The sequence below is a fragment of the Danio rerio genome, chromosome 5 (assembly GCF_052040795.2).
Source record: "Danio rerio strain M-AB ecotype USA chromosome 5, GRCz13ab, whole genome shotgun sequence".
Lineage (NCBI taxonomy): Eukaryota > Metazoa > Chordata > Actinopteri > Cypriniformes > Danionidae > Danio > Danio rerio.
In genome coordinates, this window is record NC_141025.1 from 74,494,450 (window position 1) to 74,512,779 (window position 18,330).

Genomic DNA, 18,330 nt, shown 5'->3' on the forward strand with positions numbered 1-18,330 from the left:
AGACCCACAGAACCATCAAGATTTTTACACTCTGTAGAAGTCGGTGAAAAACTCACACCAGAGAAATGCATATGACTTCATTCTCCATTTGTGATGCATCTTTAAGCTGCCATCACCAAAAAAAGCCTTAAAATATTAAATACATTTCAGTAATTCAGCTCTTTCTCCTTGTGTCATCATTGTTATTACACAGAACTCAGATTTATTTGTTTTGTTTTATGTTTGTATTGTTGAGGTTTCTACCAAAATCTGCTTCAGTTCCATGTCAACAGCTGCTTTAGAAATATTATTCCCAGGAAAAAAACCTGGCATGTTCAATTCTTGTTTCCCCGTTTCCCACACGTTTAAAACAAGACTGAACAAAGTACATTAGAAAAACTAGAATCACAAAAAAAACTAACTAAATAAATAAACAAAAGTTGGGTGTAGGGTGAAGCAGTGGCGCAGTAGTTAGTGCTGTCGCCTCACAGCAAGAAGGTCGCTGGGTCACTGGTTCGAACCTCGGCTCAGTTGGTATTTCTGTGTGGAGTTTGCATGTTCTCCCTGCCTTCGCTTGGGTTTCCTCCGGGTGCTCCGGTTACCCCCACAGTCCAAACACATGTGGTACAGGTGAATTGGGTAGGCTAAAATGTCCGTAGTGTATGAGTGTGAATGTGTGTGTGGATGTTTCTCAGAGATGGCCTGCGGCTGGAAGGGCATAAAAACTTGTTGGATAAGTGGGCGGTTCATTCCGTTGTGGCGACCCCGGATTAACAAAGGGACTAAGCCGACAAGAAAATAAATGAAGTTGGGTGTATTCTATATTTACTAATGCAGGGATGTACAGTCAGAATGCCTCTATTACACCAACAACAAAGCAAGCACTTCTATACAAATAGAGTGAAAAATGACATCATATTTCTAGCAGCTGCTCACCTCATTTCCATCTTCTTCAACTGACTGTTGAGGCTGTCACGCTCCTTTTTGAGCTGCATTAAATGTGGAAAGAAGGAAAAAACATATTTTAAGCTTTTATAAATGTAAAAACCTTCTAAAACAGGAATTCAGAACAAGTATGCATTGAAATCCATAATGGCTATAGTATGAGTCCCAATAACACAGGTCACGGTTATTAAAAAACTACATTTATTCTTAAAATACTTCTGTATATAATTGTGTTGTACACACAGTTGAAGTCAGAATTATTAGCCCCCCTGAATTATTAGACCGCTTGTTTATTTTTTCCCCAACTTCTGCTTAACGGAGGCAGATTTTTTTTCTTCACATTTCTAAACATAATATTTTTAATAACTCATCTTTAATCACTGATTTATTTTATTTTTGCCATGACGGCAGCAAATAATATTTGACTAGACATTTTTCAAGACACTTCTAAACAGCTAAACAGACATTTAAAGGCTTAATTAACATTTTTTGGTAAGCATGTGCAGTTCATGCATAGAAAAAGTGTGCGTGCACATCCATGGAATATACACAGAGGGGAATATTGAGCTATTTTGAACTTCGACCATGGTCCAAACTAGTCAGCGATGCGCTCTGCTGCTCTTGCGCAGCGCAAGCCATTGAAATGAATGGGTTTTAAAGCACAGGACTTTCCGCATCCAGAGTGAAATCCACTTGGATTTACAGCATGGAGTGTCTCTGAATGAATGAAGAGGAATAACAACGGCATAGCGTAACCTTTTTTCAGCTCATATTTTTCGTTTTTCTCTTTTGGCTAATAATCGAAAAAAGTAATTTTCAGCTGATAATTTTCAGAGGTGAAAAATTCAGCACATCCCTACTTCTTAAAGTCCACATGAACCAGAAGCTGCGACCACTTTTTATTTTCATATTGAAATGCAGTTTCTAAAAAAACAAACTATTTACCTTATTCTCCTCCGACGAGCGGGCGCAGCCGTTTGAATCTTTTTGGCTCAAGACTTCCGGTTTCATTCACTTCCATTCATTTTTAGACATTAAAATCTGCTTGTTTCGCTGTTTGATGTTGCTAACTGATATTTCCTTATTATATTATTCTACTTGGTCTGTATAGTCATGCAAACATTTGTTTGTAGAGCAAGTAGTTTGACCGTTTCTCCCGTTTATTATTCCTAGTCATTTCTGCCATAGGCGACTAAATTGGAAGTTCTAAAAAAAATTGCGAAAACAGGCGCACTTTCGTGTTTTTTAGAATAAGATCAAGTAATGCCGAGTTCAGACTGCATGATTTTCAAAGTAGTCGTGTCACAGATGTTTTCACACTGCATGACTATCTGGGCTTGCGTTTCGTCGCTGCTTTGTTTACACTGCAAGATGGATCGGCGACAGGGACTTTCACATTGCATGACTTTACTATAGGAAGAATCGCCGACAAGTTCGTCCAAACTACGTCTCACAGCCAAAAACACGTCGTATATCTTTTGTTATTAACTACATAATGAGAAAGCAGCCTTTAATGGGGTAGAAAATGTGCATATTTGCTCACCTGGGTTTAAAGGGAATTAGCCATTTCTCCTCAACGTTGATAATAAACTAATTTCTTTCTGTATGAAACGTCAAACAGACACGGTTGCTCCTGAGTCCTGTCAAACCTCCACTAGTTTTTCCTACATTTCGTGGGTCCAAATAAATCGAAAAAGAGCGCTTTTACCTTCTCCCCCAGCCTCCCGCTGGCCTGCAGCAGGTATACACACACGCACACACAAGTGAAAGCTGCTCTCTCATTGGCTGTAGGCGATCGCTGATGTTATTTTTAGTCAAAACTCAATTCACAGAGCATGATTTGAATCGCCGACAGCTCCAGATATTTAGCACGCCAAATATCTCACAGGCATCGGCGAGTCTCTCAGATCGCATCTTTGATAGTTCACACTGTGTGATTGTCACTCACGTGCACGAGCAGCGATTTGCCTGTGATTTCAGGCATTTGTCGGCGATTTCTCAAAACCTGTCGGCGAGCCAAAATCAGGGCTAAAATCATGAAGTCTGAACTAGGCATTAATGAGAAAGCAGTGGGCGTGGCTTGTTTTTATTCTGCGAGGTGATTGGATGTAGTAAAGTGGGCATTTCATTCACAAAGATGGGAAAAAGGGTTTGGGGAGGGTTATTAGAACCTAACAGACTCCTCCTCCTCATCAATTCTGTTTGTTGTCATAAACTGACAGCTGGAAGGGCGTGGTTAAGAATGTTAGCCACTCCCCAATACCTCAGACAGATGTAATCTGATAATTTAACTGAAAACAAACAGTGCATTTGCAGATTTCAATTTTAGATTACAATTATTTATGTTCTTAAATAACATACAAAGATGCTAACAAAATCAATATGTTTAGTTCTGACTTTATGTGTACTTTAATGTACTTTAAAACGTTACAAGACTCAATCCAACTGTGTGACCTTTGACAATTCTACTGAACAATAATTTCATGAGCGGTCGCACTACCTCGTTTCTCATGGAGTCTAGCTCTTTGTCCTTTTCTGAGATCAAGGCACTCTGGGTTTGAAGAGATTGCTGAAGCGCTGCTTTCTCCTTTTCGGATTCACTTGTTAAAGTGCTTTCCCTGAACACAAGACAGATTGTACTCATTCATTTGGGTTGAGCAGGGTCAGCAAACAAAAAAGCTGATGCAATTACTTAAAGTGCATCTACTGTATATATTTCCCAACCCTGTTCCTGGAGGCACACCAACAGTACATATTTTGGATGTAGTCCTCATCTGACCCATTAACTTCAGGTTTTGGAGTCTCTTCTAATGTTCTGATGAGTTGATTCAGGTGTGTTTGATTAGGGAGAGATTGAAAATGTGAACTGTTGGTGTGCCTTCAGAAACAGGGTTGAGAAACACAAGTGTACATGATTTCATAATTAATCATTTGTCTGTTGTCCCATACCTCTTCTTCAACTCCTTCAGCTGATCGTTGAGGTTATCACACTCCTTTTTGAGCTGCATTAAATAAAATGATAAAATTTAGGGATTTTAACTCCTAAACCAGAAATATAATGTTCACAAATATCAAATTCAGCAAATAATTTAGACATACAATACATATAACACGCTACATTGATCAATTTATGAAATGTTTTTGAAAATACATTTAATAAATAGTAATATTAATGCTAATAAATATTGTTATTATTATTATATATTTTAATACATATTACACATAATTTTATAATATATATTCAAATTTAATAATAATATTTATTGTTAACAGTGTACTAAACAGCAGGTCTAATGATCATGATCAATGATCAGCAAATAATTTACACATAAAATGCATATAATACGTAAAATGATCAATTTAAGAACAGTTTTTTAAAATACATTTAATAAATAATAATAATAATAATTATTATTATTATCATTATTATTCATCATCATCTTCATTATAAGCAAATTAATAACAAAAATTATCATTATTAATTATTATATATATTATTTAACATTTTATAATATATATTCAACTATAATAATAATAATTATTATTATAAATATTATTATTGTAAACAGTGTACTAAACAGCAGGGGCCTGTTTCAGTAAGGAGGTTCAAACAACTCAGAGTTTAAACTTGAACTCTTTTTTTCTCGATTTACCGAGAGATTAAAAACTCAGAGTTGTCGGTTTCAGAACAGCTGATCTGAGTTGGTTCAATCAACTTCGAGTAGATCAACTCAGAGTTAAGCGCGCGCACCTTGACTTTAAAAAGGCATTATCAATGGAGCGCAGACATTACGAGTGACTATGGCAATATCTTATAAAAGAGATCACCATTTCTTTCTCCAGCTGAACTTGATGTTCTCATGCAAAGTTATAGCAAATATGAGTGTATATATTTGAAAAGAAGCAACCATCAGTGAAGAAGAGACAGTTAGATTGGGAAAACAGCTGCTCAAGTTAATGCGTAATTTCACTTTAAGTATTTAAATATTTAAGTATAATAAAATAAGTAATGTAATGTGTGACGTTTATACTTTTTTCTAAACTTTTATACACATTTATTAGTTTTAAATGATTTAACAGTGCACTTGTGTGTCTGCCTTTTTTATTGATCAAGTGATAAAGGTTAATATAACATTTAAAAGGTAAGCAGTACTAAAAATAATTTTTAGAAAGAATAATAATCCCATTAATCTAGTTACATGCATGTCGAAGGTGAATTTAATTTAATTATTTATTAAAAAAGGACAAGCCATTCTCGTACAGTTCTTTTGTGTGTGACTAAAATGTAGGCAATAGCTATGTTTCCATCCAAATATATTACATAAATTTATGTGCAAAACTGGAATATTGCATAAAAGATGCGAATAAAGCAGAGTTTCCATCCAACGAGTCAAAGAGAAAAAAATCATCACTTCCTGATTAATTGGCGCCAAATATCAACAGTAAAAACAGAATTTACTGTGGTAGAATAAGCTGCGTCAATTAATTGTTTATTTAATTAATGTACTTGCGCCTCGATGTCAAAAGACAACGCTGAAACACAATGAACACGTGGGGGCGTCTGAAGCCATGAGACGCGGAGACTCTTGACACGCTCCAGACGTTCGTAGGCAATTAATAATATACACTAATACTGAAACAGTTAAGGCATTTTAGAATGACTAAAACAATATTTAAGATGTTACAGTGTGCTCTGCCTGCTGGTTTGTCCATTTACACACATTTTCATCATCATTTGATCATGACCTTTTTTAATGTACATACTGTAATTTGTTCAGTAAAAGTGTTTCCCACGTAGTTTATGCGCACATTTTCTATCGAATAAAAGTTTATCCTACTCAGTTATGCATTTTTTTTTTGCATATTTTAAAAAGTTATGTGCATCATGACGTTTCTATCAATCATTTTTATGAACATCCCTAAAAATGAGCATTAAAATAGGTGTGTGGAAACATAAGGCTAAGGCGAGAAATACCGCTTCGTCTTTAACAAAGGGGAGGAGACCGACAGAAACTCTGAGTTTAGAGAATAAAACCTGCTTCTGACTAGGTTAGGTTCACAGAGTAAGTTACCACAGTAACTGACTCTGAGTTAAAGTTACCTCTCTTTCAGAAACAGGCTTGACTTACCCTGCTTTCTCGAGTTTAACAAACCTGCCATTTTGAAACGGAAAACCCAGAGTTTCTCTCATTTCAGGGTTAAAATACTCTGAGTTTTCAGTTAACCTCCTTTGTGAAACAGGCCCCAGGTCTAACGATCATGTTAAATGATCATAAATCCATATAACACCTAACAATTACTAGTTTAAGAACAGTTTTTTAATACATTTGATAAATAATAATAATAATCTTCATTGTTAGCATAATAATAATAAAAATAAATATTATTATATTTGAATATATTATACATCATCTTATAATATATATTTAAATATAATAATAACAATAACAATAACAATAATAATAATAATAAAAAATAATAATAAATATGATTAAATTTGAATTTATATTCATTCATTCATTTTTTTTTAATTCAGCTTAGTCCCTTTATTAATCTGGGGTCGCCTCAGCGGAATGAACCACCAACTTATCCAGCATATGCTTTATGCAGCGGATGCCCTTCCAGCTGAAACCCATCTCTGGGAAATGAATATATATATATATTATACATCATTTTATAATATATATTCAAAAATAATAACAATAATAATATTTATTGTAAATCGTGTACTAAACAGCAGGTCCAACAATTATGTTGAATGGTCTTGACACTAATTAGTTTTATTAGACAAACTTCCTAATCTATAGTATATAAATCTGATTGAACATACATTTAGCAGTATGTTGCTGTCTTTGAGGCTGTTGGCGAGATCCATGGTTAGCTTTTCTTTCTCATTTTTCAGATCGTCCACTGCCTGGGATTTCTCGACAGCGGCTTGTTTCAACTCCTCACTGAAACGCATAACCGACATTTGTTTGAACACAGAATGCTCTTCAATGCTCTTTTAGCGTTAAAAACATGAACCACAGTGAAATGTTACCAATAAACAATACCAATAAACCAATGCCAATACTGTATTGCACATGCATGAAATAAGATGCATCTCTTTCAGAGGAGGGGAATACTAAAAATCCATTATGCAATTGAAAATATTGCAGATTTTGTTTTGGAGGAGTCCTACAATAGGTTGAAATGCATTTAAGTTCAAAATTACTTTCATTTTCTCAAAATGTACATTTAAAATTACCTCATTTCTCAGAGGAGTCTCCAAGGACTGAGAAGTTTTACAAACTTATATATATTTAACAAACAATACGTGTATATCAAGAATTGCTTATTATATTATTGTATATTATCATTTTTATAGTTATGAAATTGCATAATCTGTGTAATTCCTTACTATAAAATATTGTGCAAATGCAAAAAGCAAAAAATGAAATAGTAAAAAATTAAAGTAAGATATTTATACTACATGAAGAAAAACACCTCTAGACAAATAAATATCAAGGTGAAAAGATTCAGGTTTCACAATGGAGATCACTCACATCTCTTTACTGAGGCTGTTGATTCTCTCACTGTCAGAACTCAAACTCTCCTGATACTGAGAGTTCTGCTGTTTTAGAGCATCCAGCTGCAAAGAGTACAGAGAAAGCATTCAGAAACATGCTCCATCTTCTAATCATCTATCCACAAGGGCTCGCTTAACATTTTTGCATCTCATCTTGTTGCAGGACAGCAGAACTACTCTGAATCTTCCAGGTATGTTTTAATGTAGTTACTTTTTTACCCATGTAAACAGTCTATTGCTAATATTTTTAAAAATATTTTATTTAAAAAAAAAAGTTTAAATACTTATTTATAATAAATATAACAGCACATTTAAAACCAGTAATCAAACTTATCATATTTACCAAGTGTTTCACACAAACTATTAATGCAATTTTGGATGTGCCAAAATGTGATCCTGGACAACAAAACCTGGCACAGGGTATTATGTTTAGCAATAACCAAAAATACACTGTGTGTGTGTGTGTGTGTGTGTGTGTGTGTGTGTGTGTGTGTGTGTGTGTCAATTATTGATTTTTCCTTTATACCAAAATCTTTGTAACATTAATTAAAATCATTAACAAATTTCCAACTGTAAATATGCCAAAATGTATTTTTGAAATTACTAATATGCATCGCCAACCACTTAATTTAGACATATTTAAAGGTGATATTGTCAGTGTTTAGATTTTTAGACAGACAGAGATTACGTTTTGACAGAATCTGCAGACATCTGCGGCTAAAAAATCTGCGGATTTATGTGGAATTATTTTGGGAGTATCATAACTAACAACTTAATATATGAAATGAAAAACAATACCTTTTTAACTTTTATTTAATGTTTACAAAGCAAATCCAATTAGATCCGCTTATTTGGTAAATGTCTCTCATCTAATATATTTACTCAAGGACAGAAGATATTACTTTACAAACTGTAAAGCAAACAAATCATCTGAGATTTTTCGCATTATTCAATAATATAACTGAAACTAATTTAAAAACGGAATAAATACACATTTACACACGTTTACACAAGTAAATAAATAGACTCAATGAAATCTGCAGATTTCTGCACAGGCAGATTTCGTGTGGGCCAACGTATAACTCGTAATTGTCTAACTTTCACTTTAGTTGAATTGGACTTTTACAGATGAATTTGTTACCTCATTTCTCAGAGAGTTTAATTCCTTGTCCTTTTCTGAGACCAAGCCGCTCTGCGTCTGTAGTGTCTGCTGAAGTGCTGCTTTCTCCTTTTCAGATTCACTTCTGAAACTGCTTTCCCTGTGAGGAAGAGAGGTTATATGATGAAAGTGTTATTAAAAAATAACTTAAACACTCTTTATTTGCCCTCAACTCTTATTTGAACTTATCTATAACTTTTATTAGTCCATAAAATGAAAAGTAAGGTTTAGAAAAAGTTTGCAAAGCTGCTTTCTGAAAGACTTTTAAACTGAATATTCCTGAAACTATTATTATTATTATTATTAAACAAAAATAAAAAGGCACTTTCTATAATGTTATGTATTTTTTATTTAATGCCATGTCAGCAACCAAGGCTATTCTCATGGCAGGAACATTTTAACAATAAATATACAATTTAAAAATCAACAAACAAAAAATACATGAATTAAATAAGATTTTTAGGGTTGATGCATGATAAAAATTCTAAAATCTTTTCTGGTTTCACTTGAACCAATTGAACTCTATTGAATTGTTGAACTCTACCAATAACACTGCTCCTGCAGTACGCTAGCACTTGACTGGGTTCTGTGTTTTATATATTTATATTTATATGCGGTCTTATTCTGTAAACAATGTATGTTCTTAACTGTTTGTTCTTAATTGTTTTGTTTTATTTATTTTTACTGTCTGTTTAGACAATGTTGTAGCACCTTTTATGCCCAAGACAAATTTCCTTTCGGGGACAAATAAAGTTTAACCTAACCTAACCTAACTTTGTTAAAAATGTCCTTAAGAGAGTTCATTTCATAAATAAGTCTTCCGGAATCATTAAAAGCAGGACAGATGTGCAGCACCTGAAACTACGAATACTAAAAGCCTGTGCTGGCGTTTCTCCTGCGGTGTTGCTATCAGTGTGTCAAGAGTGGGAGAAGAGCCCATTGACAATGGGCAGCACATTGAACACATTTTATAAGTGGTCAGAAACTTGTAAATAACTCATAAAAGAAAAAAGTTCCATTAAAACCAAGCACACTATTGTTTGTCTTGTGAAATTCCCAATACGTTTGATGTGTGAAATGACCCTCTTCCTATTGAAAAAACAAAAGTTGGATCCAAGATGGCCGACTTCAAAATGGCCACCATGGTCACCACCCATCGTGAAAAGTTTGCCCTCTCACATATACTAATGTGCCACAAACAAGATGTTAATATCACCAACCATTCCCATTTTATTAAGGTGTATCCATATTAATGGCCTACTCTGTATATATATGGGCTTAAATATATTCTCAATTCTTATCAGAAGCTTTGTTTAACAAGGTTTGCATTTGTGATGTATATTGAAGTATAAATAATGTAAAGCATATTGTCTGTATGATTATCTTATCGTTATGCATGTAATATTTGGAAAGAGTATACTGAATATAGCTAATGCTGGCAACTTTTGAGTCTGAAAGTGTTTGTGTTATTGCTAACTCTGTGCTTTCGTTGTATGGAAAAAGAGCAGCTTGGACATTCTACTAAATATGTCCAGTGCATTTTTTTACCTGGTTTTCGCCTCCTTCAGTTGTTCATTTAGACTGTCACACTCCTTTTTGAGCTGCAGAAGAAAGATCCTTAACTTCTTACACACATACAGTACTTAAATGAGCATAATATAACATTCAGTGAAACAAAGTTCGCAGATTTACTTACAACGGTCCATTCGCATGCATAATGTCTTTTCTGGTACACAATATATACAGTGCTCAGCATAAATGTGTTTATTTCATACTTTTATCCATTTCTCGGTGAATAAAGCCACAAATTTGTGGTGCATTTAAGCTAAACTATTTTATTAAACACTTACATCCACTAAAATAAGCATTTGGAGAACGAAAATCTTTAGAAATAGAGAGAGAATACAATTTAAATTCAAATTATTGTATAAATACAAACTACAAAATTTAAACCAAATTTCATTCAATAAGTTTTTCCTAACATAAATTTCGTTTTACTATGATATTAGGTGGCGGTTCATTCTGCTGTGGCGCTGCTTGATGATTAAAGGCTGTTTTATACTTCTGCGTCAAGGGAACACATATGCTCCGGCGCAGCCTACGTGTGGACGCATAGCCCTCGCCGTGGCCGTCGGCGACGCTGAAGCGCACCTCCTAAAAAAAAAAATGTAACTACATGTCACAACGACGCTTATCGCAAGCTCTGTAAATGGTCGGCTTGGTAGCACTAATGAGTGTGGGCGAAATGAGAGCCAGAGAGCCTGATGCAGCGAGTGTTTTCAAGTGTCCAGTCCCGTGAAGGAGCTCTAGATGGAAACTGTTGTTTTGTGTTTACCTTATGATTAAAGTTGTTGCACGTCTGCCGGTTCCTGCCACTGAATGAGCGAGTTTGAGCCACTTGTACATTAAGGTAGCGTTCAGAAAAAAACAAAAACACCAGGAACAGAACACCTGCTGCCAGCTAGTGTTTTAGAAGTGTTATTGCAGAGCAACACAAACAGCAAGCAGAAGTATAAATGCACGACTATGCACAAGGCAGGCGCCGTGGGTCACACTGATCACTCGACGCAGAAGTATAAACCAGGCTTAAGCCGAAAAGAAAATGAATGAATGGTATTATGTTTCCTTGTTAGATAAGTTCCAGTTTTGGCTTTGGTGCTGACTAATCTAATGTATAAGCACAACTATATTATGGTAAAGCATCCTGTAGAAAACACGAATTTAAAAGAGGGATCTGTGAGGGGTGTACACATTTATGCTGAGCAATGTATATACATTTAGAAAAAATCATTTGGTTGACATACATTTAGTATAATGTTGCTGTCTTTGTGGCTGTTGGCAAGATCCACCACAAGCTTCTCCTTCTCATTCTTCAAATCATCTACTGCTTGGGATTTTTCAGCGACTGCTTGTTTTAGATCCTCACTGAAACACACACAGAAAAACATTTGCTCGCACAAAACACAAACTATTGAGTGATTATTACCGTACGTTCACACCGAAAGCGAGCCGGAAGTCATTCATTTTCAATGAGAGCCAGCGGCGATAAGCGGCGAGGAGCAGCGCGGCGTGGCGCGTCTTCGCTGGCGTGCGCGTCGAGGAGAGTTGAAATCAAGGCCCTGTTTACACTAGTGCGTTTTAGTTTGAAAACGCATAAGTTTTGCTACGGTTACGCCATCCGTCCACACTACACCGGAGTTCTCGAGCGCCGAAAACGGAGCGTTTCGAAAACGCTGGAGAGGCCGTTTTCATTCTGAAACGCTGCTGCACCGTCTCAGTGTGGATGGGGAAAGACGGAGACATCTGAAAACGGAGGCGGGGCTGCAAACGTTCGCCTATCTGATTGGGGCTTTTCCTCAATATTAAGTAGCCCACACACAGTTCAGTCTCACATCCTCTTCTTGTAAGTTAAGACTTCGCAAGTTTGATCAAGGCTGCAGTCTCTTCTTCTCAGTTTGATATGGAAAACATACCGAGGACACGGGTAAATCTTCAAAGGGAACAGTGTACTTTATAACTTCATTCACATCACCTTGGCTACGTTGTTTCACTTTCTCAACAATAAAATGTAAACATGATTTAAGGAACTGCCTTTTTTCTTTTTAATATTAGCAACTTAACAGACAGCAGAAATGTTGAGGTGTCGTGCTGCATGAGCGTCATCTTCACTGTGTGGATATTTATAACAAAACGGAGCCGATAACAACTGCCTCCTTTCAATTTCAGTGAAAATACGAAACGCACCCTCTCTTTTGCTGAATATCAGTTTTAATAATCGATAATTATAAAAGTATAACATACAATAAGTTTATACATTGTAGGAAATAAAGGCAAGCGATCAGTCAATGTACCTGGATTAATCATTAACTTATCTTTGCGCTTAACCAAAACATGTTACCCGTGAACAAGTAACTTAATAGATTCCAATGACCAAAGTCAGGGAATTGGCCTATGTCGTTAGATAAAGACAACAACATGAATGAAATATCACGTTTAGCAAATGTAGTGAGATTAGATCCAGCGGGAGATGCTTGATGAGCAGTCCGACAAGCAGAGCTCTCATCTGGGTAGAAATGCTGCAGCACTTGCCCGAGAGTGTGTGTGTGGTCACGTGATGTGCGTTTTCAGCGTTTTGGTGTGGACGGAGAGCTGTTCAGAAACGCTGGGTGAAACGCGAGTGTGGACGCGTATCGTTTTCATTCTACAACGCCGTTTTAAAACTAAAACGCACTAGTGTAAACGGGGCCCAAGTCAACTTTATGGTAATGAGCTATGACGCGGTTCGGCGGCAAGCAATCAGAATGAAGAAGTCCACCGCTTTATAGGAGTTCAGAAAACACAGACCTGTGAACTTTGCTTCCGACCAAGGGGTTGATGATTGCGGTCACCGGATTTCCAATTGTTTACAATGTTTTCTTACATGAACATGCATTAAATAAGTTCCTGATGTGCATTAATGTTATTTACTTTAAAATGTGAGAATCTCACGCGACGTGACAGTACAAAACAGTATTGCTGCTTCAGGATATTTCAGACATATGGACACATATTGGATAAATAGAGCAAAGCCACACCAAACGCAACTTGATCTTCCAATGTTATATGAATTTAATAAGAAGTGCGCAACATTTTCACGCTAGAAAGCATGTTTCATGCAGGAATGTAACTGATATGCTGCAACGGCTCCTTTAAATACGAGATCAATGTAGCTTGTTTTGACGATCTCGCCGCCGGAGCTGAAGGCAGACAGCGTTGACTAGGGCGGCCAGAGCGACCTTGGACGCTCTTGCCGCTTTCGGTGTGAACGTACGGTTAGGATCCCCATGGGGAATTCTTTGACTAATAATTCTTCGACTGAACACATGAAACTACAACAAACTGAAATTCCTCAACTCAAGCTGCTAAAGAATAGCAGTGCAGACACGCAGACACTCACATCTCTTTACTGAGGCTGCTGATCCTCTGACCATCAGAACTCAGACTCTCCTCATACTGAGTGTTCTGCTGCTTTAGAGCATCCAGCTGCAAAACACACACAAAACAATGAGCAACAGTCAATACCAATAATTCTGCAATTGTTGAGGCTGATTTATAAACAAGGGGCTGATTTATAATCATTATTAATGTTAATTTCGACATTTATGAATAGAATGATGAATGCTTTGAAAACTTGTTAACAGGTTTTGGATTAATTCTGGTCAGTGTTCGTCTTGCTTTCACCTTGCTTTGCATTTCCTGCACTGTGTTCCTGAGCGCCGTCACCTGAGCCTCAGAGTCAGACTTGTCTTTCTGAAGCTGAAGGTTGTCCTGGGTCATCTTCTCTAGTGAGGCCCGGGCAGCCTTTTCTGCTTTCTCTAAGACCTGGGTGCAAATTATCAACAGTGACAGAGGTCACGGTTAATTCTGAAGTTGAAACCGAGATCAAGTAATGACGAACAGGATTAATCTCAGCATAGTTAAGAGATTCTGTTTCTTTTTTAGCTTCTGTGGTTTAAAAAATAAGGGAAAAAAGATTTAGTATTTCTCGAAGCATGCAACAAAGCATGCAGTCATCAAAAAATAAAGCAGTTCAAGTCAGAATTATTCGCCCCCGTGGCCATTTTGTTTTCTCTTTCAAATATTTCCCAAACGATTTTTAACAGGGCAAGGAATTTTTCACAGTATTTCCTATAATATTTTTTCTTCTGGAAAAAGTCTTAACAGTTTTATTTTGGCTAGAATAAAAGCAGTTTTTAATTTTTAAACCCATTTTAAAGGTCAATATTATTAGCCTCGTTAAGTAGGGATGTGCGATTAATCGAAATCTAATCGAGATTTGGAACGTTGCGATTAGCTAAATCGAAAGATGCTATGATAAGAAATATATACATATTATGTATTTTCCCTTGTCCAGAGCAAATGCGTGACTGCTGTCTGTGTGTGACTGTCTAACTAGCCTGTTGAATGAGCACACCTTCGATCTGCCCAATCAGAATTGCGCAACCGAAACTATGCGGAACGCCCACCATAAATAAAACAAACAGGAAAGCGCAGACGACTGGGATGATGGTGTTTACAGCTTCAGAAGCACTAATAGATTAATTCATATCAAAGAAAAACAGCATGTCGGTAATATGGGAATGTTTTGGTTTCAAAGTCACAGACACCAAACAAAAACAGGTCATTTGTAAGAGCTGTCGTAGAATTGTTGCCACAGCACAAGGAAATACAACAATCAGCACCTAAAAAAGCACCACAGTTGGCTACATGAGGAGCGTCTTGCTAAAGTTAACTAAGTATTTCCAGTGACACTCAATAGTAGCAAGTAACAAATTCAGAGTGGTTTCAGACATGCTAGTTTGCTGAGTGTTCTGTATTTTTTAGGGGTGTAACGATACACCAAAGGCACGGTTCAGTTCGGTTCACGGTTTTGGAGCCATGGTTCGGTTCGGTTTCTGTTTGCTGTGGGTTTAGGGTTGCTGTCATCTTTCTCAGCGATGCTAAGGAACAATAGATTCACTTAAAAACAAAAAAAACTAAACTTTTTTTATTTTTAACTTTCCCATCAGATTTTAGTACAGTCAGAATACCAGAGTAAACATCAAAAATTAATTAAATACCTCCAATATAGACTACTCAGAAAAAACTATTCTCTTTAGTGCAGCCATCTTACCCAAGTACTATGGGCCCTATCATACACCCAGCGCAGTGTGGTGCAAGGCGCGGCGCAATAGTCTTTTGCTAGTTTCAGCTTGGCGCAAGAGTCGTTTTGAGGCGTTGCGCTACGCTGTTTAAATAGCAAATGCATTAGCGCTCATATGTGTGCCCATAGGCGTTCTGGTCTAAAAAGGAAGGCGTTCTGAGGCGGACCGCTGGCGCGTTGCTATTTTGAGAAACTAAAATAGATTTTTCATTAGACCAAAACAAACCCGGTCTAAACTCCAGCGCAGAGTTGCGCCTCGCTTACACACTGCTTAATACACACAAGAGAGCAATAGACAAATATCTTTACATATAAAAAAATTTAAATTTTAAGGATATATAGGATATAATAAGAATAAATATAGGATATAAATATAAAGGATTAAAATATTACAAAACATTATTTTCTAGCCTCCGTAAATATGAAAAACCACTGCTTTTATGTCTTCTTCATCTCGGGAGGCTTTTTCAGTTCATTCATAACAATTTGCTTTTGTATAATGTTATTATTATTTGCAGTATTATTTATTCTATCCATATTTATATTTGTTTTATTTAAAAACAAGCTTAGATTTGCCCACCTGCAGGTTTTAGACCATATGGGGCACAGCATGTGTTTTAGGATATAACTCAGGTTTTTGAGCACATTTAGTCATTATTATTCATTTATTCGTTTGCTGGAAATTAGAACTGAATTTAGAAACAGTTTTGAAACGAATATTTGCGCTTAACAAACAAAATTATTTATTTAAAGACTAATTGATGTCTGTGCGTAAAGGTTTCCCTATCCAAGAGCGAAAGTGAAAGTAGATCCTTTATCTCTCATTCTCATGCAGTAGATGCTCTGTTTAACAGTTTGTTAACTGTTTGCTTGTGAAATGCTCAGTTTTTCCACTTAGACTTACTTTGCGTCCTGTAAATAGCGAATGCGCTTGGCGCGACGCAGCTGGCTCTAAAAGTGAATGAGAGATGAGACTCTGATTGGTTTATTCTTAAAACACACCTATAACTCATTAAGAAAATAAACTCAACCCTTTTAGACCATGCGCCAGGCGCAAAGCGGATTTTCCCGTCCGTAAATTAGTAAAAATGCGTTCTGACACGCCCTGAAAGCGTTTGCGCCCTGCGTTTTGCGCTCTGCGCATGGGCCGTCAAAATAGAGCCCTTAGTGACTAGTGACAGATAAACAGGCTGGTCCTCTCAAAGGACATTTGGAATATTCAATTAAGTTTTACGTTCTTCTTCAAAAACACCATAATGTCCACATTCTCAGGTGAGACGCTTGATCTCTGTGCAGATACAGACATAATGATGCTCATTTTTGATTATCTAAGTTTTCATTTAGATAGATAGGTTTCCGTTTAATGATAAAATATACATATAATGTGTTTGTACAGTGTTTTTACATGACATATTCACCAGTAAAATACATTGCAGTTTTGTCTGAAACTAATGTTTTAGTTTCAGACATGAAACTAATGTTAATGCTTCTTTACAAGTTATTTTCTCCCTCTTTCAATGCTGAATTAATGATTACTATTGAGTTGATCTTGTGTTCAGTATATTATTTTAGTATTGTTTAGATATTCTACTGAGTCTTGAGACCATAGTATTGAAAAGAAAGTCCAGTAGCACCTGATCACCGTTACCCTGATGAAGGCATTTGTTTGGTGAAACGCGTAGGCCCAGTTTTAAGGAACAGCCATGTCAATAAAGGCTTTTTTATATTTTCTCAACATTTTTCGAGTGCCTTGGACTGATTTTTACTGTTTGTTCTGATGAATTCCTTACCCATTGAGCACCAACACATTATTTGAGCTACCCCTGCACACTTTTGTTGGATTTTTAACCTAGTTAAATGTCATTTTAAGCTCAATACTAGTATGTTGAACAATATCTAGTCAAATATTATGTGCTGTCATCATGACAAAGATAAAATAAATCAGTTATTATAAATGAGTTATTGAAACTATTATGATCAGAAATGAGCTGAAAAAAATCTCTAAAAAAATGAGTTGAAAAAATATACAGGGGGGCTAATTATTTTGATTTCATCTACATTTACAACCTAATGCATGAATGAATAAAGCTCTTCTACAAAGGCAGCATTGTCGTCTCACCGCAGTTTTTTCTTTGAAGGTCATCAGCTCCTCAATCTGTTTCCTCAGCTCCAGGCTTTCATCCTGAGAGGCGCTGAGCTCCTGCTGCACTTTTTCACACTTGCTCTGCAACTCCTGCTTTTCTTTTGAATGGAGCTCCGCAGCATCTGTAAGCGCTTTCTCTCCTGAAGCGTGCAGGTCTTTGGCTTTAGCATGATTGTCTTCGATGCTCTTCTCCTGAAGAGACACAAGAAAACGACAATGTTCAATTCATCTTGAAGTCCACCTAAAGGAGCACTCCACTTTTTATTTTCAAAATAGGCTCATTTTAAATCTCCTCTAGAGGTAAACAGGTGAGTTTTACTATTTTTGAATCCATTCAGCTGACCTCCGGGTCTAGCCGGAGCACTTTTAGCTTAGCTTAGCATAGATCATTAAATCGGATTAGACCATTAGCATCTCCCTCAAAAATGAAGAGTTTAGATTATTTTCCTATTTAAAGCTTTTTTTTTTTTTTTTTTTTATACAGTATTTGGTTTTTCTTACTATGAAAGTCAATGGTTATAGGATTTTAGCATCGTTTAAAATATCTTCTTTTGTGTTTAACAGATGAAAGAAACTCAAAGTAAAACCCATAACAACAAGTAAAGGGTTAGTAAATGATGACAATTTGTATTTTTTTGAAGAATGCTGAAATCCTGTAACCACTGACTTTCACAGTATTTGGTTTTTCCTACTATGGAATAAATGGTTACAGGATTTCAGGATTCTTCCAAGTATCTTCTTTTGTGTTTAACTTAAGAAAGAAACAAAGTAAAATTCATAAAAACAAATAAAGGGTTAAAAAATGATGACAATTAATATTTTGAAGAATGCTGAAATCCTGTAACCATTGACTT

At 36.1% G+C, this 18,330-nt stretch overlaps 1 protein-coding gene across 5 annotated transcripts in view; it reads right to left on the bottom strand.

The window, feature by feature from the left end:
• clip1a (CAP-GLY domain containing linker protein 1a) overlaps positions 1 to 18,330 on the bottom strand; it is a 70,635-nt gene that overhangs the window by 8,393 nt on the left and 43,912 nt on the right. For all 5 annotated transcript variants that reach the window (XM_087254312.1, XM_087254311.1, XM_087254310.1 and 2 more), the window contains 11 exons: positions 17,453 to 17,668; positions 13,872 to 14,012; positions 13,588 to 13,673; positions 11,456 to 11,576; positions 10,200 to 10,252; positions 8,634 to 8,751; positions 7,470 to 7,555; positions 6,755 to 6,875; positions 3,874 to 3,926; positions 3,425 to 3,542; positions 916 to 968 (listed from right to left, as the gene is read on the bottom strand). In XM_087254312.1, coding sequence (XP_087110438.1) covers positions 916 to 968; positions 3,425 to 3,542; positions 3,874 to 3,926; positions 6,755 to 6,875; positions 7,470 to 7,555; positions 8,634 to 8,751; positions 10,200 to 10,252; positions 11,456 to 11,576; positions 13,588 to 13,673; positions 13,872 to 14,012; positions 17,453 to 17,668 — 1,166 coding nt within the window. The remainder of the gene's footprint in view (positions 1 to 915; positions 969 to 3,424; positions 3,543 to 3,873; positions 3,927 to 6,754; positions 6,876 to 7,469; positions 7,556 to 8,633; positions 8,752 to 10,199; positions 10,253 to 11,455; positions 11,577 to 13,587; positions 13,674 to 13,871; positions 14,013 to 17,452; positions 17,669 to 18,330) is intronic.